General features: G+C 50.5%; 1 protein-coding gene across 4 annotated transcripts in view; it reads right to left on the bottom strand.

Annotated features, from left to right (window-relative positions):
- Positions 1 to 10196: 10196 nt before the first annotated feature.
- The window catches only part of SLC39A11 (solute carrier family 39 member 11), a 383280-nt gene continuing 375742 nt past the window's right edge, over positions 10197 to 17734 (bottom strand). For all 4 annotated transcript variants that reach the window (XM_014586792.2, XM_006145878.2, XM_014586793.1 and 1 more), the window contains 3 exons: positions 15305 to 15403; positions 12619 to 12777; positions 10197 to 11888 (listed from right to left, as the gene is read on the bottom strand). In XM_014586792.2, coding sequence (XP_014442278.1) covers positions 11810 to 11888; positions 12619 to 12777; positions 15305 to 15403 — 337 coding nt within the window. In that variant the 3' untranslated portion in view covers positions 10197 to 11809. The remainder of the gene's footprint in view (positions 11889 to 12618; positions 12778 to 15304; positions 15404 to 17734) is intronic.

The raw sequence follows: 17734 nt of genomic DNA, 5'->3' as shown, positions 1-17734 counted from the left end.
GTCCCTACACACGCTACTCCAGTCCGAAAGGGGTACCCTCCTCCATGGTAGACAGGGAGGTGGCAGGCTTTAGAGAAGTTGGGGGCCTTTGCGGCCAAAGCGAATCTGGAAGCAGCCTCCGTGGACGCTGCCCACACTGTTCGGTGTATTTGCCCACACCCCAAAGGGCTGTCTGTTCTGTCCAGTATCCCTTTCCCTTCCAGCCTTCCGGCCACAGACCACCAATCGCCAGGCCAGGAATATGACGAACCTTTTCTTCCAGCAAACAACCTTCCCTTACACTTAGATTGACCCTGACACTCAACACAGAGGGCGGGGACAGAAGAGGAGGGTGTGCCCTGAGTCTGGAGTAGCCCCTGAGTGGGGTCAACAGCCCGGCTAAGGAGCAAGGCGAGTTCAGAGCTCTGATTAGCACTGATTCAGCCCCACCCTGGGCCTCCTGCCGTAGGATTCCAGCTCATGCTTATTTATGGGAATGAAATGAGCCAGGGAATGAGTTTGGAGAAAAGCACAAATTTCCTTCGAAATACAGCATATGTGAACTGGGTAACATTGAGTAAGATTTTATTGTTTTTGGCCAAAGGCCATTGCTTAATTTAAAGGAAAGCAATAAAATCCATGCAATATATAAATTCTGTGGATTATAGTTATATAGTAAATTATAGTCAAATTGTGCTGTAAATTATAGTTATACAGTCAGTTATAGAATATCACTGTTTTTGGTGATCTGTCAAAGAGAAAAGAAATCCTCTCCCAAGCACTGACCTGTTCGTGAGTACAATGACAAGAAAGTTTTTTGTTGTTTGTTTCTTTATTTTTTTTTTCTTTAATTAAAAGGAGGGGCTAGGAGGAGAAGGGGCAGGACTGGCCCGTTCCTGGGTATTGGACCTGGGTGATGGAGGCATGGCGTTTGTGTTGATTTGAGCATTGGTTTGACATTTTTTATAATACAAAGCTGAACAAAGATATATTTCAAAGCTAAAAATAGAATAAAAAGTAAATCTGCAAGGGTAAGGACATAGATATGTTGTGGAAGGCAAATGATCAGACCTGGCCTGCTTTTAAGTTGTAGTGGCGAAGATGGATTTGGTCTCACTTGCTCTCACTGGACAGTAAGAAGGTGAGTGAGCCCTTGCTGCTGTTGGACAGCAAGCCCCTCGCCATCTCTGGTAGGTTTCCAGAGCTGAGGCTGGTGACACTGGCACACACACACACACACACACACACACACACAAACACACACCCCCCCATCCTTCTGCTGTTGTACCAGATTCATGTCAGAAAATTAGAGGTCAGGTGACAGGTTCTCTGATGTCCAGGCGAATCCTAAACCCAGGATCTTTTCTTTCTTTTTTTTTTTGGAGAGGTTTTTACTACAGGGCGTGTGCGCTTGCCAGAAAGACAGAGACAGAGAGACAGAAAGCGAGAACTCACCCCTCGGGGAGAATGGCCACTCCACAATCACTTCTCCTCCATTCTCCTCTCGGGATCTTGGGGATGCACCCACACGCGCCTGGTATGAGTTTTAAGCCACCAGGTCCAGGACTCAAACCGCAGTCGACTACATGGGAGTCCAGCGACATAGCCATTACACTAACTGCTGGTCCCACACCCAGGATCTATTTTGACTAAGGCTGCGGGTATGGTTTAAAAGAAGACGGTCTCAAAGACTTCTCTGAGCAGGAGGAAGGCAGACTGGCGGGAGCAACAGCTGGCAACACTTTTGACCAGGCTGCATCCCAGGGTCAAGCATCCCAGATAATCCAGAGATTGTTACTATTTTGCATGCTGTTTGCAAGAGCCTCCAATTCCAATTTTAATTGGTATCCTGCTCAAGCTAATGGTATTCCCCTAATCATTTCCTCTTGCCGTTTTTGTCTTAGGGGGTTGTCTTAGTTAAGATTAGAGAGGTGATGTTGAAAACAAGCAGCCCAGTCACTGAAATACGACAGTCCCCTGTCTAGGTGCTCAATGTTCTGATTGGCAAGATCCTAACCTGCTCAACTTATTTCAGCGCTGAACACCCCAGGCTGGCTCGATCCCTCCTTACATCTGCCTGGAAAATTTCAATGAAAACAGTGCTGACCAATTCATGGGCTGTGGGCATCACAGACAGCTGATGATGCAGAGCCCCTAGTGCTTATGGGTAATAGCCCCAGGGGTCAAGCAGGTAGCACTAGCCTCCCTGATCAGTGAAAGCAAGGTCAGACATGGAAGGTGAGCTCACAGAGGAGGAAGCTGAGTGTGGGTGGCAGCGGCAGCCCTGGGCAGAGAAGGGCGTGTTTCTGAGGGAGCCCGGTGCCCTCCCTGTTTGCTGCACCTTCCCAAACCACAAAGCTCTGCTCGGAGCTCCCTGCCAAGGCCGATCACAATCCGGCATGCTATCAGCATTGTCATCTCTCACGCAGACACGCATCTGGGGCCAGGGATCCTGAGCCCGCTTCCTCGACGAAACTCACCTCTTCCCAAAGCAAGCTTCCTTACCTATCCAGGCCTGCGGCGACACATTTCTACAAAGGAGCCAAGGGTGCCCATCTGAATCTGGGTGAACGTCCCTCCCTCCTTTCAGCCTGCCTCTTCTATCCCAGCTCTGCCGTGACCCTAAGTCTTGAGCAAACCCGTTCGGATTGTTGACTTTCGCAGTCAGGAAAGGAATACTCACAGTGATGCAGCTCCAGAAGGAAACATCTAAACCTGACCCTCCAGACAACCTTGAGGGCTGTATAATCCAGCCAGAAGCTGTCCCTGTTTCTGGTGACTGGTCTACCCAGGGCTAAGAGAGGTGACTCTGGTGGAGCTCTGAGGAGGAGGATAGGAAAGTGGCATCGGAATTCCTCTAGTTTGGAAAAAAAGGATTTCACTTTCAGCACCTGCCAACCTGATGGGTTTGCCAAGAATTTTGCATTAAACAAACACACACCCCTACATTACCCTACTTCCAAAAAGGTATAACTATTGGGTAAGGAACAACTCTTAAGAAAGAGGGTAAGAAGGGTTCACGAACCTTGCTGGTTCCATAGCATGATCCATTTTAATCTTTGCCAGAGGACTTGAAAGTCTGTTCTGCCCAAGTCTCCCTATTAAAGTGTGGATTTCTGGGATCGGCAGGTGGTGTGGCAGTTAAGGGCATTGGGCTCCCAAATGGCCGACTATGGTTCGAGTCCTGGACCTGTTGGCTTGTTTTCTCTCTCTCTCCCCCCTCCTCTCTGGTCAAATTAAAATAAAAAAATAAATAAAGTTAAATAAAACAATTCTGTAAAACAAAAACAAACAAAGAAGATTTGGATTCCAAAGCAAGAAAGTTGAGGCTTAGTATTAACATATAAGATTTCTGGCGTTTCTTTCATTACACGTGTTTCTTTGGGTGTGCAGCATGTTTGAACGTGTACATTTAGCTATATACACAAACACACACATATTCTATGCCCTGGAAGACTTCGAGGTCTACAGCCACTTAGAGACTTTATAGTGGGACACTGGTTTTTTGGTTATTATTTTCCCTGTGTCTCCTACTCCTTTTCCTTTCAACGCCTCGGCAAAGAACAGCCTGTGGCTGGCGCCGAATGTAGCATGATCCATTTTAATCTTTGCCAGAGGACTTGAAAGTCTGTTCTGCCCAAGTCTCCCTATTAAAGTGTGGATTCCTGGGATCGGCAGGTGGTGTGGCAGTTAAGGGCATTGGGCTCCCAAATGGCCGACTATGGTTCGAGTCCTGGACCTGTTGGCTTGTTTTCTCTCTCTCTCCCCCCTCCTCTCTGGTCAAATTAAAATAAAAAAATAAATAAAGTTAAATAAAACAATTCTGTAAAACAAAAACAAACAAAGAAGATTTGGATTCCAAAGCAAGAAAGTTGAGGCTTAGTATTAACATATAAGATTTCTGGCGTTTCTTTCATTACACGTGTTTCTTTGGGTGTGCAGCATGTTTGAACGTGTACATTTAGCTATATACACAAACACACACATATTCTATGCCCTGGAAGACTTCGAGGTCTACAGCCACTTAGAGACTTTATAGTGGGACACTGGTTTTTTGGTTATTATTTTCCCTGTGTCTCCTACTCCTTTTCCTTTCAACGCCTCGGCAAAGAACAGCCTGTGGCTGCCGCAGATTGTGTCCTGTTGGAAGTTGATTTGTAAAAGTTCCTGGGCCCAAACGAAGGTAGTGACAGAAATCAAGGCCTCCCAGCCACATCCCAGCAGGTGTGTACATGGAAATGGTGGTTTGAACCTAAAGCATGTTTTTACGCAGCCTCCCTGTGCTAACGAGAGGGGACAGGGAAGGTGGGGAGAGAGACTTGCTGTTCCCCAGGCTCTCAGTGTCTCTGATTCCTGCCCCAGGGTAAGGCAACAAAGCGAAGAGTTGGCCACAGTCCTGACCTTCAGTTTGGGACACAGACCCAGAGAAAGCTCTTAGGAGATGAAGGCAGGAAGACCAGGTTCTCTGGGGCTCCCACAGCAGAAGCCATCTGTCCAGGTGAGTGTCCTAGACTCCTGTCCCTTCCCTGTTCACAAATCCCTTTCATCCATCCATTGCAAGAGAGAGAGAGAGTGAAATCATGTAACTGCATGGCGAGTGTTATGTTTATCCCGGTGGGTAAGAGAGGTGACCATGAGCCTGTGAGATCGCTCATGTGACCTGGGTTTATGAGCCAATAGACTATGGCCAAGGTGGTGGGCTGCCATGCCCACGACTGTGTTACATCATCTAAGACTCTCACTCAGGAGGCTCCCAGCTAGCTTCATGCAGGAAGCAGCCATGTTGGAAAGCCCACGTGGCATGAACTGGGAACAGCCTCTAGGATCCTGCATGGCCCCCAGCTGACAGCCGTGACTGCCACCCAGTCCACAACTGCCAAGAGTGAATACTGCCAATCACATGAGGGAGCTGGAAAGCAGGTTCTTACCCAGCCAAACCTCCAGAGCACACAGTCACATTCACACGTTGACTGCCATTTATGAGACCTTGAGCAGAGAACCCAGTTAAACCATGTCCAACTTCCCAAGCTATAGAACTGAAACCATCGTGTGTGTTGTTTTAATCTGCTAAGTTTGTGGTAGTTTGTCACACAGCAATAGAAGGCCAACACAATGACTATCTTCCCCGAGTTGCCAAGTTTGACAATGTCTACATGGACAGTATCTACAGATTAATAAATCTCATAAGAGAACTCTTTTTAACCTGTGTCATGTATAAGCTTGTTAGGAAATATATATATATATATATATATATATACACATTTCCCATCATTTCACATAAGTTCAGAGAGAAGTAACTTTCGCTGGAAAAAAAAAAAAAAGGAGCACAAGTTCCTTTTGAAGAAATTTGAAAAAGTTTAAGTTCTCATCTTAATCCAGTTCATCATCTTTTCTGTGGGACACCCTCCATGACATGGTGCTGACCTGTGTCAGCTGCAAACCCAAGTGTACACTGAACACTAACCCTGAAAGGTAAGGTCAGAGGAGAAGACACACCTCCAAACCCCACTGCTTGCCACTACAAAGTGGGACCTGAACTCTGGCCAGGGGCCTCCCCTGTGTCTGCACGCTCCCCACCTGGGGCATGGTGGGCTTCTCAGAGGGCAGGGCACTGCGATCAATGAAGGGAGATGCTAGCCAGGCCTGAAACCCCAGGGCTGGGTTTTCAACTCCAAACAGGCTAGCTCCATGTACCCTCACTCCCCATAGTGGACCCCAGCAAGAGACATTTTCACTCCTTGTGCACAGAGAGGGGATTGCATCATCAGCGGATGGCTAGCAGTTCCGTTGCTAGACTCCCACATGGCAGACTGTGATTGGAGTCCCTGACCCGGTGGCTTGAAACTCATTCTGGATACCTGTGTCTACGTGCCCAAGATCACTGGGAGGAAATGGAGAGGGGATTGCTATGTGGCCACCCCCCCCACACACACCAGGGGTGATTTCTCACTTTCCCTTTCACTGTCTCTGTCTCCCTCTGCACCCCCTCCACAACGCAGGCGCCCTAAAGGCAAAACCTCTTAAAAAAAAAAGGTCCACATGATTTCCAATCTGACCTTTTAATTTGGGGGAAGCCCTATGGGGTGCTGGGATACTGGGATACAGGTCTAGAGGTCCACGCTGTGCAAAGAATCACTCCAAATCTCGACGCACCCTTTTAAGAGACAAGCTGGGAATGGCCAGCCCGCACATATCCAGGAGCGCAGGAAGCCAGAGGGACCTCGGGGAGGCGTCATTGGTCGCCCGTCGCGTCCCAGCTGGGCAGCTCAGCCAGCTCACTCTCCTCCCGGGCGCGCTGCCGGTTGCGTGCAAAGCTTGGCGCGGCCGCGGGACCCGCCCCCGCCTCCGCTCCAGCTCCCGCCCGGCGCAGGTAAACAGCCGCCAGCCTCCCGCCCGCCAGCCTGGGGACCCACCCCCGGCGCCACGCCCGGCGCCCCGGGGAGGCCGAGGCCAGCAGAGAACGTGCGCCCGCGCAGGCAGCCCAACCTCACCTGGGCCTGGGCGGGTCGGGCAGAGTCGGATAGCACCTGCCGGCTGGGCTGGGCGTGCCCAGACACAAGGCAGGTGAAGGCCTGTGTGTGGCCTACGGGTCAAGCCGGCCGGGCTCAGGGCTGCGAAGGAAAACTTCGGGAACTGTGCATACACCCTGCAGATCTGCGCCTTGCCACACGCACGGTAGGTTATCCGCAATCTCAAAGGCGAGGAAGAGCTGCTCTAGGCGCCCACCTGCCTCCAGCTCGCGCGGGTTCAGCCAGCGTTTATCCCTGAAGGCCTGTGTGTGGCCTACGGGTCAAGCCGGCCGGGCTCAGGGCTGCGAAGGAAAACTTCGGGAACTGTGCATACACCCTGCAGATCTGCGCCTTGCCACACGCACGGTAGGTTATCCGCAATCTCAAAGGCGAGGAAGAGCTGCTCTAGGCGCCCACCTGCCTCCAGCTCGCGCGGGTTCAGCCAGCGTTTATCCCTGGGCGGAGGCATGCAGGATCTTGAGCCCGGAAGCTGGAAGCCGTGGGCGGGAGGTCCTCAGTTTCAGCCAACCCCGTAAGGCCTAGCAGCCTTTGGCGATTGACACCTCTGGACCTCACCCTCGTGGGTAAAATGGGGACAGTAATACTGGGCTCAAAGGGAATTCGAGGAAGTGGCGAGAGCGCAGAGCACCCTGCTCCATGCGGTGGGAGCCTGGGTAACGGCCTCCCCTCCGGGCCTTCCCCAGCACAGCAGGCGGGCAATCTCCTGTTAGGGCCCCAGAGAGGAGCCAGAGGCTGACGCTCACTCCTGCTGTCCTGCTTGTCATCAGTCACCTGCAGTGAAGGGCCCAGCAGGGCACGGCCTGGAGGGAACACGGTTTCTGCCATCCCACCGCCACGGACCCAGGTCTGGCCCGCAGCCCTGTGAAGCTATGCCAAGCAGCTCCTTAAAGGACACTGGGGAGCTCAGGTCTCCAGATGATTAGCTCAAGGAAGACACAGTGGCATGGTGGTTAAGGGTGCTGGACTCCCACATGGCCAACCGTGGTTTGAGTCCTGGACCTGGTGGCTTGCTTTCTCACTTTCCCTCTCTCTCACTCTGTCTCTCTCTGGTCAAACTTAAATAAATAAATAAAGGTAAAGAATTCTTTTTAAAAAAATTTAAAAAAAAAAAAGGAAGACACTGGAACCTAAGGCTTTCCATGCCTGTTCACCCATATTCTCTTTTCTTGTGTGTGCAATGTAACTTAGATTTTTATTTATTTAGTTATCTATTTATTTAGCTTAGTTATCTATTATTTAGTTCATTTAGTTATCTATTTAGTCAGAGGGCACATGCGCTGGCAGGAGACAGAGAGGAAAAGGAAAGCACCTCCCCCCATGGGACGGTCACTCTGCAATCCCTTCTCCTCCATTTCTCCCTCCTTTTGGGGTTTTGGGCATGCACGCACACATGCCAGCATGGTTTTCAAGCCACTGGGTCTGAGATGCAAACCATGTGGTTGGCCATCTGGGAACCAGGTGCCCTCGCCACCATGCCATGGGCTGGCCCAATTCAGATTTCTTGGATGACTTTCTGTCTAGATCATTTCTCCAGTGCTGGGAATGGGGGATCAAAGTCTCTCTCACTCCCCTTCAGATCTAATAATATTTGCTTTTTATATTTGGGTCAATATCCCCTTAACTTCTTTCGTCCATACAATGAGAAAACCGGAAACCAAAAGTAAAATCCAATCCCAAGGATTGACTGAGTTTCGACACTGGTTACAATAATAGCCTTTCCAAAGAAAATTGGAGCATGAATCAGGATGGGGTAGGACTCAGAGAGCGGGGATGGAAATATATGGGAGGGTTTGAAAAACTCAAAAGTCTTCTGAATCATCAAGTCTCAAAGAGCCTCTTTTGCCAGTGGAAACCCCCTCTCCTCCTGCCTTCGCAAGCACTTCCTGAGGACAGTGTACATTTTTGCCTCCTTTGTAGGACTCGTGCTGCAGGAGAGAACCAGTTCTCCATGCACCCTCCGAGTCTCCAGAGCTGACAGAGCATACTAGCATACTTTAGGAGGGGCAAGCACAGTCCAGCCAGAGAGAAGGAAAATTAGAAACCAACATAATTTCAGGATATGTATTTATAAATTTGAGGGAAATATGTGTTGGGATGGGTTTTTACAGAGTTTCATAATGGATGAGAGAATATTGCTTTAAATTGACCCGAGTTATTGATCTTGATATTTATTAGAGACACTCTTTGTTTTGTCTAAAGACACTCTGTTTTGTTTTGTTTTGTTTTGTTTTCTATAGGGCATGTGCACTTGCTGAGGAGACAAAGGGAAAGTGAGAAAGCATCCCACCCAGGGGGATGGCCACACCACAATCCCTTCTCCTTCATTCTCCCCCATTTGGGGTTTTGGGCATGCACATTCATGTACCCAGCATGTTTTTCAAGCTCTTGGGTTTAGGACTCAAACTGAACAGTCAGTCATGTGGAATCCAGCCGCCTTAACCAACACACCACCAGCTGGCCCCTAGATTCTGGATTTATTGTGCTAGCATGAGAAGCTGGGAGTCACTTTGAAACCTCAGTCATTGGCCATCAGGAGATTATCCTTAATGTAGTAGGTGTCGTCTGTGACTTGAGCTATCCATCATGTGCTGGGTCATCTAACACACTCATAAAATCCCATTACCAGTTGCAAGTGGTAGGTATGGGATGGGACCTGACTAGGTCCCAAAGACATGAGGAAGTTGTATGTGCAGGTAGCTTATGCCCTGACGCCTTCATCAACCCAACAATGGCCATGAGGGGAATCTTCCAAGAACCAGTGACCAAGAAAGGAAAAACCACTGAGCCCAGTTTATGGGTGGCTGTGTGTGACATGCTGGCCCAGTGTACAAACAGACAGCTGTGATGTTGTTTCTCTCCATTTATCACGCATGGGGGCATGATTATGGTTAACTTTGCACCTGAGCTCAAAGACGCTAGAAAAATCAGATGGGATTTAGAGTCAACTGAAGGAGACATTGTGGGCATTGCTGAGACCTGAGGACAGGAACTGACAAAGCAGTGGGGTAGCTCCATTTAGAAAGGAGATGAATGGAGGTTGGATTGTGTGAGGAATCATTACATTTTCTAAGCTGAAAGGTGTTTAAAAGTGAAAACGGGAATTAGAGTATATGTTGATGTGGAGTGGCAAAAGAATGAAACTGTGATCAGCTTAATGCAATCCAAACTAGCTCACGGGGATAGGACCTAAGCTCTAACAGCTGCTGTTTCCATCCAGAACTCTGAATATGGGGCCAGGTCATTTCAAGGCTCATTTTCAGAACGGATGTGGCAGCAGTTTCAGCAGCAGTGTCCAGTGCCTAGGGACCAGCACAGGGGACCGTGGCACCCTGTGTTCTTCAGAGTGACTGGAACCAAGCTGTTCTTTAGGTGTGATTGGGTGATGACCCTAGACTGCTGGCTTTCTTGGATCAGACCCATTTTAAAGCCTGGTTCTCATACAGATACTGTGAGTTTCCTAATAGCCTTCCATTAATTTTCTTTTCTGTCAAGTAGACTGGGGTTAGATGCTGGGTTCTTTTTTTTTTTTTTCAACCAAGACTCTGACTGGTCCTTCTTGTCCAAGTGCTTTCCTTTGCTTCTACTGGCACTGGGTAGGGCAGATGATGGTTCCAACCTTAGCTCGCTCCAATAATCCCATCCTTGGGTGGAAGAAGCTTTGAGTAGGAATACACGTGATGCAGATCATCCGCAACAATATCCCCTTTAATGATATATTAATCACAGTTATGAGGTCTTGGCCATCAGAAAGAACAATTTGCATTAGGTAGAACTACCCACAATGACATAAAATAAAACATACATAAACCAACCACCAAACCAGTTCATCTCAACCAATCAAACCTCTGAATGTGTCTTCAACTTGATCATCAGTGCTTTGGAAGACCATACATGAACCCAGCCCAAGGTTGGCGTTTGGGCTCTTAGAGCATTCAGAGGGTAGGATTTACCCTTGGAAGCAATTAAACATGTAAACTTAGAAAACAGGCGTTGATAACACAATGCCTAGCTATCTGGCTCCTGGGCTGGTGCCTTCTCAGTGGAGCCCACTCAGAGTCCGGTATTCCTTGACTACTGAAGATGGCAGGCCCTAGCTGTTTTTGAAGCAAACAGGTCAGATCAACCCGGCTGGAGAAGCTACGTGTATGAAGGAGTAATCGGTTTCTAATGTAGCTCAAGTTATTTTTTAGGTCACTTCTGAATGTCAGCTTGGCTAAAATGGACTTTAAAGGGGAAATGAGAATGGATCTCTTCTTTTTCTGTCCCTTTTTCCTTTCCCATCATAAGCCCTCCAGCCAGACTCCAGTAAAGCCTTTTGCAGCTCAAGAGTGCATGGTCAGGTTTCAAGTTACCAAAGGGTCAACTGGAAGGACCCACTGCAGATTCCAAAGGTCTTTCATTCACTCACATTAACTGAAGCGGGTCCCTCCACTGGTAAAAGAAGGGCTTGGGTTCTAGCGATTTGCTGGTATCTCCATGTCTCTTCAGAAAATCCAGACTATAAACTTAGCAAAACAATGGCCCAGGGGACTTGGTAACCATGACAAGCCACTTTGTTCTTGGGATCCAGGAACAAGGCATCTCTCATCAAAGCCATACTCTGTCCTCTTCGCAGGACTCACTGCTTATCCACGATCGTCTGACTCCCTAATTCCCTTATTTCAATAATAGCGATATTTGCCTAAAAAAAGAAAGAACTAGGCTATCCTTCCCTTTGTCTGCACCTCCCTCCCTTCTCCCTTACTGTGTCTCTCCAGGGAGGTAGAGGAAGGCATATTTCTCCTGCTGGGGCTGGCTTGGCCGTGGGAAGTAGGTGGCCCGTCCTGCACCCCGGCATTCCAGACGGGCAGGTGGTCAGCGGGGAGGGAACAGGAGAGGCGGATGAGAGACGTACGGGCCATTCTGCGCCGAGTCGCCACCCAAGGTACTCAGGAGACTTCTCTGGGTAGCTCGCTTCCGTGGGTGACCTTGAGGAGTTGCCATGGAATCTAGTGAAGGAGATGAAGGCACGGAAGTAGATTTCTCTGATCTGTACGTCCTTGAGAATCTCACTGGTTCCATTCAGTGGCCAAAACAAAAACTCATAGTTCCATGACTCCTTGAAATTCCAAATAAAGCCAATATCTCCCTCAAAAGCAAAAGTAAAAAATTGTCATTTTATAATCAGAGTCAATCAGGACAATGAGATGAAGAGGAGAGGAAGGAAAAATGTTTTAATGGGAGGAGGCGTGTGGTCCCGTCGAAGCCAATCACTTCCATTTCCTCGTGCTGCCTTTCGGGAGTCCCAGGCATTCTGGGCGCTACCCCAAGCCAACATCCAGTGACATCATGACTACAAATCCCAGGATGGAGGCCCAGGACGCCAGCTTCCCGTTACCACTAGGAGGAAAGAGAAGAGGAAAAAGAAGACCTTAATGCCTCCTGAAACCATGCCCAAATAGAAAGCATCTTTGCAACATCCAATTTACAACAGAAAATAAACTACCACTGATATGATAACATTTATGGAAGCTGACTACATGCCAGGCCAATGGATTAGCTCATTTCATCCCAAATAACAACCTCACGAGGTCAGTGTCATTAGTATCCCCAGGGCACTGGTGGGGAAACTGAGGCCCAGAGAAGTAAGGAACTTGCCCAAGAGCATCGATTATGGCCCTGGAGTCCATGCTTGAGTGATAGAGTTCAAGGGCGATGATGTCTTACAGATCTTATTTCATCTGACCTTGTATCCTAGTCTCAAAAGTATTCTACTCTAACAACCAAAGTGAAACAGAGCGAGCCCAAACCCCCCTCCCTGCCCCTACCCACAAGCCCTGGCCCGTAGCCAGACATTGAGAACTGGCATTGATCATTTTGGCTGATGTTTTAGATATCCTTTCTCCCTTCATTCCAGCCCCAGAAAGTCTAAAGAGGAAGAGAGAGAGACAACATACGAAAATGAAAGTCTACTTTTAGCGCCGTTGAGGAGGGGGTGGGATGATCTTGGGAAGGAGTACGAAGGGGTGAGACTAAGGGAAGGAGAGGGGGAGGGAGAAGGAGCAGACCCGGAGGCTGGGCCTCAGGCCTGCTAAGACAGGGGCAAGCAGGAAGGAGGGTGCGCTCCCACCTGATCTGGGCTTCAGGGATGATGTCATCCATGACCACGTAGACCATGGCTCCCGCAGCAAAGGCCAGAGCGTACGGCAGGATGGGCTCAGCCAGGACCACGGCAAAGGCACCGAAGACCCCGGCCAGGGGCTCCACCATGCCACTGAGCTGCCCGTACCTAGGGAGAGGGCAGAGACACGTGCCACTGCAGGAGCGCCCGGCAGCCATGCCACACGCCCAGACTGTTGACTCGACCCTGGAAAACGAGTGCATCTCGTCCCACCTCATCTCCGAGCATGGCCGGGCAAAAGCACCTCCTTGCTTCTCAACCACCTCCCATGAAACAGTTACAGTACACCCCCGCCCCCGGTTACCTTTAGACCACTCAGTTTCCCACATTATCTTTTGGAAACAGCAGCATTATTGAGACCTAATTCTCATACGCTAGGACAAGCTCATTTCGTGCACACAGCTGGGTGGTTTTAGCACATTTGCAGCCATCACCGGCATCTCGTTCCAGACATTTCCATCGGCCCCGAAAGGAACCCCAAAGGCTGTAGCAGCCACTCCCTCCTCTCCCTCCTCACCACCCCTGGTAACCACGCCTCTATTTTTTTCTTTATGGATTTGCCTCTTCTTAGATATTTCATATAAATGGAATCATATAATCTGTGGCCCTTTTCAACTGGCTCATTTCACTCAGCATAACAGTTTCGAGGTGTATCTGTGTTGTAGCAGGTGTCAAGTCACCCCTTTTTAGGAAAGAACATTCCCTGTACGACTGTCCCCGTGTTACATATCCACTCATCCCCGGATGCCTGCATTGTCCTTGAGCGACAGGACACTGATCGGGGATGGTATGGGCATTTCCCAAAGACAGCTGTGCCTGGCGCATCTGGGAGTTCAGCTGCAAGTGCACCCCTTTCGAAGGGGCAGCACCCCTCTACCTCAGCAGAAGAGGTGGGCCTCTCTGGCCATCCGTGTACCGACAGCCTGTTCCCTCCACACTCCCATCTTGGATTAAGGTAAGATTTCTTTAAAAAAAGAAAATGCCTTAATTTGAGCTGTAAGAATGGGTCTCTGCTGCTTGACATCAAAGCGGTTCTGACGGAACTGCAGCACACGTGAGCCTTGAGAGTTGAGGGCAGGAGCCGGTACCTGAGTCCCAAGTCTCTGCACTCTGCAGATGAGACACCTGCTACAGGTGGGAGGCCCGTAGACAGGGAGTTGGGACACCCTTCTCACTGTTCCTTGCATGGGCGTTTGGCAATCTATGCCGCCTCTGAGCCCCAGTCCCTCCGTCTGTAAAATGATGAGAGACACCTTCTTGCCCAGCCTACCAGATGCCAGGACTGTAATAGGGGCTCCCACTTGCATGGCTTCTCCCAGCCACAGCCAGCCAGAGAGCAGGAAGGAAAGACTAATTTTGCTACGGGCTCCTCTAAGGGGCCAGGCTCCTGGCTCCCTATGCTTTTGTGACAGGCTGGCAGAACAGGCAGCTCTTTGGTTTGTACAATTCCTGCCCCTGGTGGTGGTGGGAGAAGAATCTCTAAGACCATTTTGCTCTGTCCGCCCCAAATCCTCTGTTCCATAGACTCCAACAATGGAGAAAGAGAAAACAGAGGGTGAAATAAAATAGGGTAAGCACGTGCAAAAATGTGTGAGTCATAAGGCCCTAAGGAGCAGAAGGCATTTTTAAACTGTTACCAGCCATTCTTTCGAATGTTCTTACCATACCTTCCAGAGCACTGACTGTTTTCATCAAGAAGTGTTCTAAGGCTTGGGGTCCTGAGTGGAGAGGCAAAAAGCCTTTGGTCTAATCAGACCTCTGGTCTTGGAGTCACCACTGATGACCAAGGTGACTTGAGCTGGCCATCTGACTCCTGGGCCATAGCTCCCTCCTCTGAAAAACAGGGCTCCTCATTGGTGTTGGAAGGGTACAGTTAGGGAATAGCCTAGAAAGTCATTTGGGAGGGACCAGCAGTTGGCATAATGGCTATGTCACTGGACTCCCATGTAGCTGACCACGGTTCAAGTCCCAGACCTGGTAGCTTAAACTCACGCCAGGCGTGTGTGCATGTGTGTCCAAGATCCCAAGAGGAGAATGGAGGAGAAGGAATTGTGGTGTGGCCATCCCCCTGGGGGGTGATTTGTCACTTTTTGACTCTCTCTGTCTTTCTGGTGAGCACATGCACCCTATAGCAAAAACCTCTCAAAAAAAAAATAAATAAATAAAGGAAAAAGAAAAAGAAAGTGATGTAGGGAAGATGAAAACACTAGGTATGAGTCTAGTGTTCACCATCAACCCTGGTGCTGCCGACATGTCCTGACCTCCATGGTCACAGACCAGAGGTGTAAGAAGAGCTACCGTAACACTCGGGGGCAGATGGTGGTGGCGTGAGTAGAAGTTAAGGCAAGTGGCATGAGAACAGACATATCTGAGAAGGAGCAAACCTAACGCTGCGTAGGCATTGGCCATTTTGAAAGAGGAACCACCACCATTTGAGCTGGCTCATATAGACTGAAGATCAGGAGACAAGCCATGCCTCGCTCTCCCAGCCTCAGGAATGCAAGAGTCCCCTGGGCTATCTGTTTTACCAGAAGCCCCGCAGTCACAGTGGAGTCCGAAGATGTGCTTGCAGAAAGAAGCCAGCTTATGTCAGACACAACCCTGAGCTCTGGCAGCCGATGGACTGAGCACTCACCAGAAAGCTCTCCAGGTGGAGAAGCCTGCACCCCGCAAGGGGAGGCTGACAGCCAGGCCCTCCGGGAAGTTCTGGATCCCAATTCCAATGGCCAAGTTCCTGAAAGACCAAGAAGGGACATGAGGGCTGTGGTTTAGAACTAAGTACCCATGCAAATGAGAGCCCTGGCCTGGGCCCGAAGCCCTCCTTTGGTACTTGGAAGCCAGGTGGAGACCTGTGGCAGGTGGAGAAAGGAGAAAGGTTGGGCGGGTGTGTGGGTGGACAGCACAAGCTGCAGGAGGGGTGGCAGGGATCCTGCACCCCGTCATCCTAGCCTGGGGCCCTGGGGTGCTCTATCTTCATGGTCCTCCAGTGCAGGGGATGAGAGGCTGGCTGGCTCCCGGGATGCTCGAGTTCTGCCACGTGGCCGTAAGTCTCTGCACACACATCATTTCATCCTCCAGCCTCGTTCCTTACAGACAGCGCAGTGGGGGGGGGGATAACACCCACCCTGGCAGACTGCCATGTAACCTACGGACTGGATAATGCCCCGAAGTTCCCCACATGTACAAGGGCCCCCGTGCATTTGGCTGTATTTTCTTGTGGTACAAAGATAGCTACGTCACACTTTATCCAGAAGCAACTTGGGAAACGGAACAAGGCAGTATAGATGCAAAATCTGACTACGACATGGATCCAGCCTAGGGCTCGGCTTTCGTGCAGGGCTTGTCCCCATGGCCTGACGTGATCACTGCATTTCCATGGGCCCCTGCCTCTGCAGGACATGGGCTGAGCTACATGAATGGGTCGCTAGCCGTTGCACATCTCTGAGAGCCTGCCTTTGCATGAGCCACGGGCAGGAGCGCAAAGGGCAGGAGAAGCAGAGTGAGGCAGGTGCAAATGCCACATGTGACCCTGGGGCTGGCCTGGTCGGTATTTACAGTTCAGCAAGAGAGACAAGACACGCATATAAATGATTACTCATTGTGCATGCTGCAAACTCCCCAGCTGAACGTCACCTTGCAGAGGAATCAGAGACACAAAGAGAGGGAAAGGGGTGAGTCTGAGCTCCACAGGAAGGCAGCCCCAGAGTACCTCCCCAGATGGAGGGAGAGGGCCGGCGGGTAGCCCTTCCACACAGGGCCCATCTGATCAACAAAGATTTGAGGGAGGGTAGAGGCTGCTGCTTGGCCAGCAAGGCCGGCAAGTGGCCTGAGGGAGTTGACTGGACTAGATGGGAAAAAGGAACCCCCACTGTCAGCAGGCTTTCTGGTCAGCTGGCTCACCTCCGTGTCCTCACTGCCACTATGATGCCCATTGGCTCCGGACAGAGATAGGGGAGGGCTGAAAACCAGCGGCTGGGCTCCATCCTGACCCCCCCCCACACACCCACCTTGGCCACCTTGAGGGTTCCAGGCTAATCCAGGCCATGGCCCCTTGTTCCAGTCCCTGGCAAAAAAACACCCAGGATAATTCCCAGGACTTGACGCTTCATCTTATTCGGTGGCTTGTACCTGAACCTGTGTCCGCCTTTATCCCCCCAACTCATGCACACATGCTCCAGGTGGGGCTCACAACTCCAGACACCTTTGGAAGGGGGAGCCCCTGCCCGGGTGGCTGCCAGGTCAAGGAAACTGCTAGGAAACGACTGTCCTTAACAGAAGCTGCGCCTGTAAACACTGAGCTCCGCGTGGTTCTTTTCACTAACCCCCCTCCTGTGCTTTCTTGACAGCTTTGCAGTGTTTTCCGACATCCAACCGTCATCAGAGTGCTGGCGTCTAAAGGCTATGACTAGTTCCTTCTTCAAGGAAAATGCCCCGAAAACCTGTGCATTACAGGGCCTTAGGGCCTGCAGGGCCGTGGCGCCTTTCTCTCCAAGGTTCAGGCAGCCCAGCCCATAACGAGCAGACGCCCCACCCTGCCCGCACGAGGGGCCCTGGCCGTATCACTCAGCACCTGTGACCTCTCCCGTGAGCTTCCCCAACTCTGTCGGGTTACCTAAGGGGCTTCTCTACGCCCCAGGGAGGGTCAGACTTGCTCTAATCTCATTCCATGATCTGCTTCTTGCCAACACTCATCAGCCCCTGCCCTGCCTTGTGGGACAAGCCATCCCTGTAGACCCTTTCCTTGAACCTTGTTCAGCACCCTCTTGCTACCCCCAAAATGGCTGAGCAAAAACAACCTGCAAGGCCCAGTCTCTGGTTTCTTTCCAATGAGGAAGGTCAAGACATCTGAGCAGGTCTCATGGCCCTGGCTGGTGTGGAGACAATGCGAGGTGGCTGACACGCAGTCCACGGCCGTGGCCTGTCCCCGTGTTCACAGGGCACCAGCTCACCTCAGGTGTAAGCATGGAGTCATCAGCCCTCTATCCCCACTGCAAGCAGAGGTGGGGCTCCCTGTCCAAAGTCCTCGCCATGACGCAGAGAGGCTGCAGCCGCCCGTCAGGCGGGC

This window comes from Tupaia chinensis, unplaced genomic scaffold (assembly GCF_000334495.1).
Source record: "Tupaia chinensis unplaced genomic scaffold, TupChi_1.0 Scaffold000159_1, whole genome shotgun sequence".
In the NCBI taxonomy this organism is placed as follows: Eukaryota; Metazoa; Chordata; class Mammalia; order Scandentia; family Tupaiidae; genus Tupaia; species Tupaia belangeri.
The sequence above is the reverse complement of the archived record's forward strand: the minus strand, read 5'-3'. Positions and strand labels throughout refer to the sequence as shown.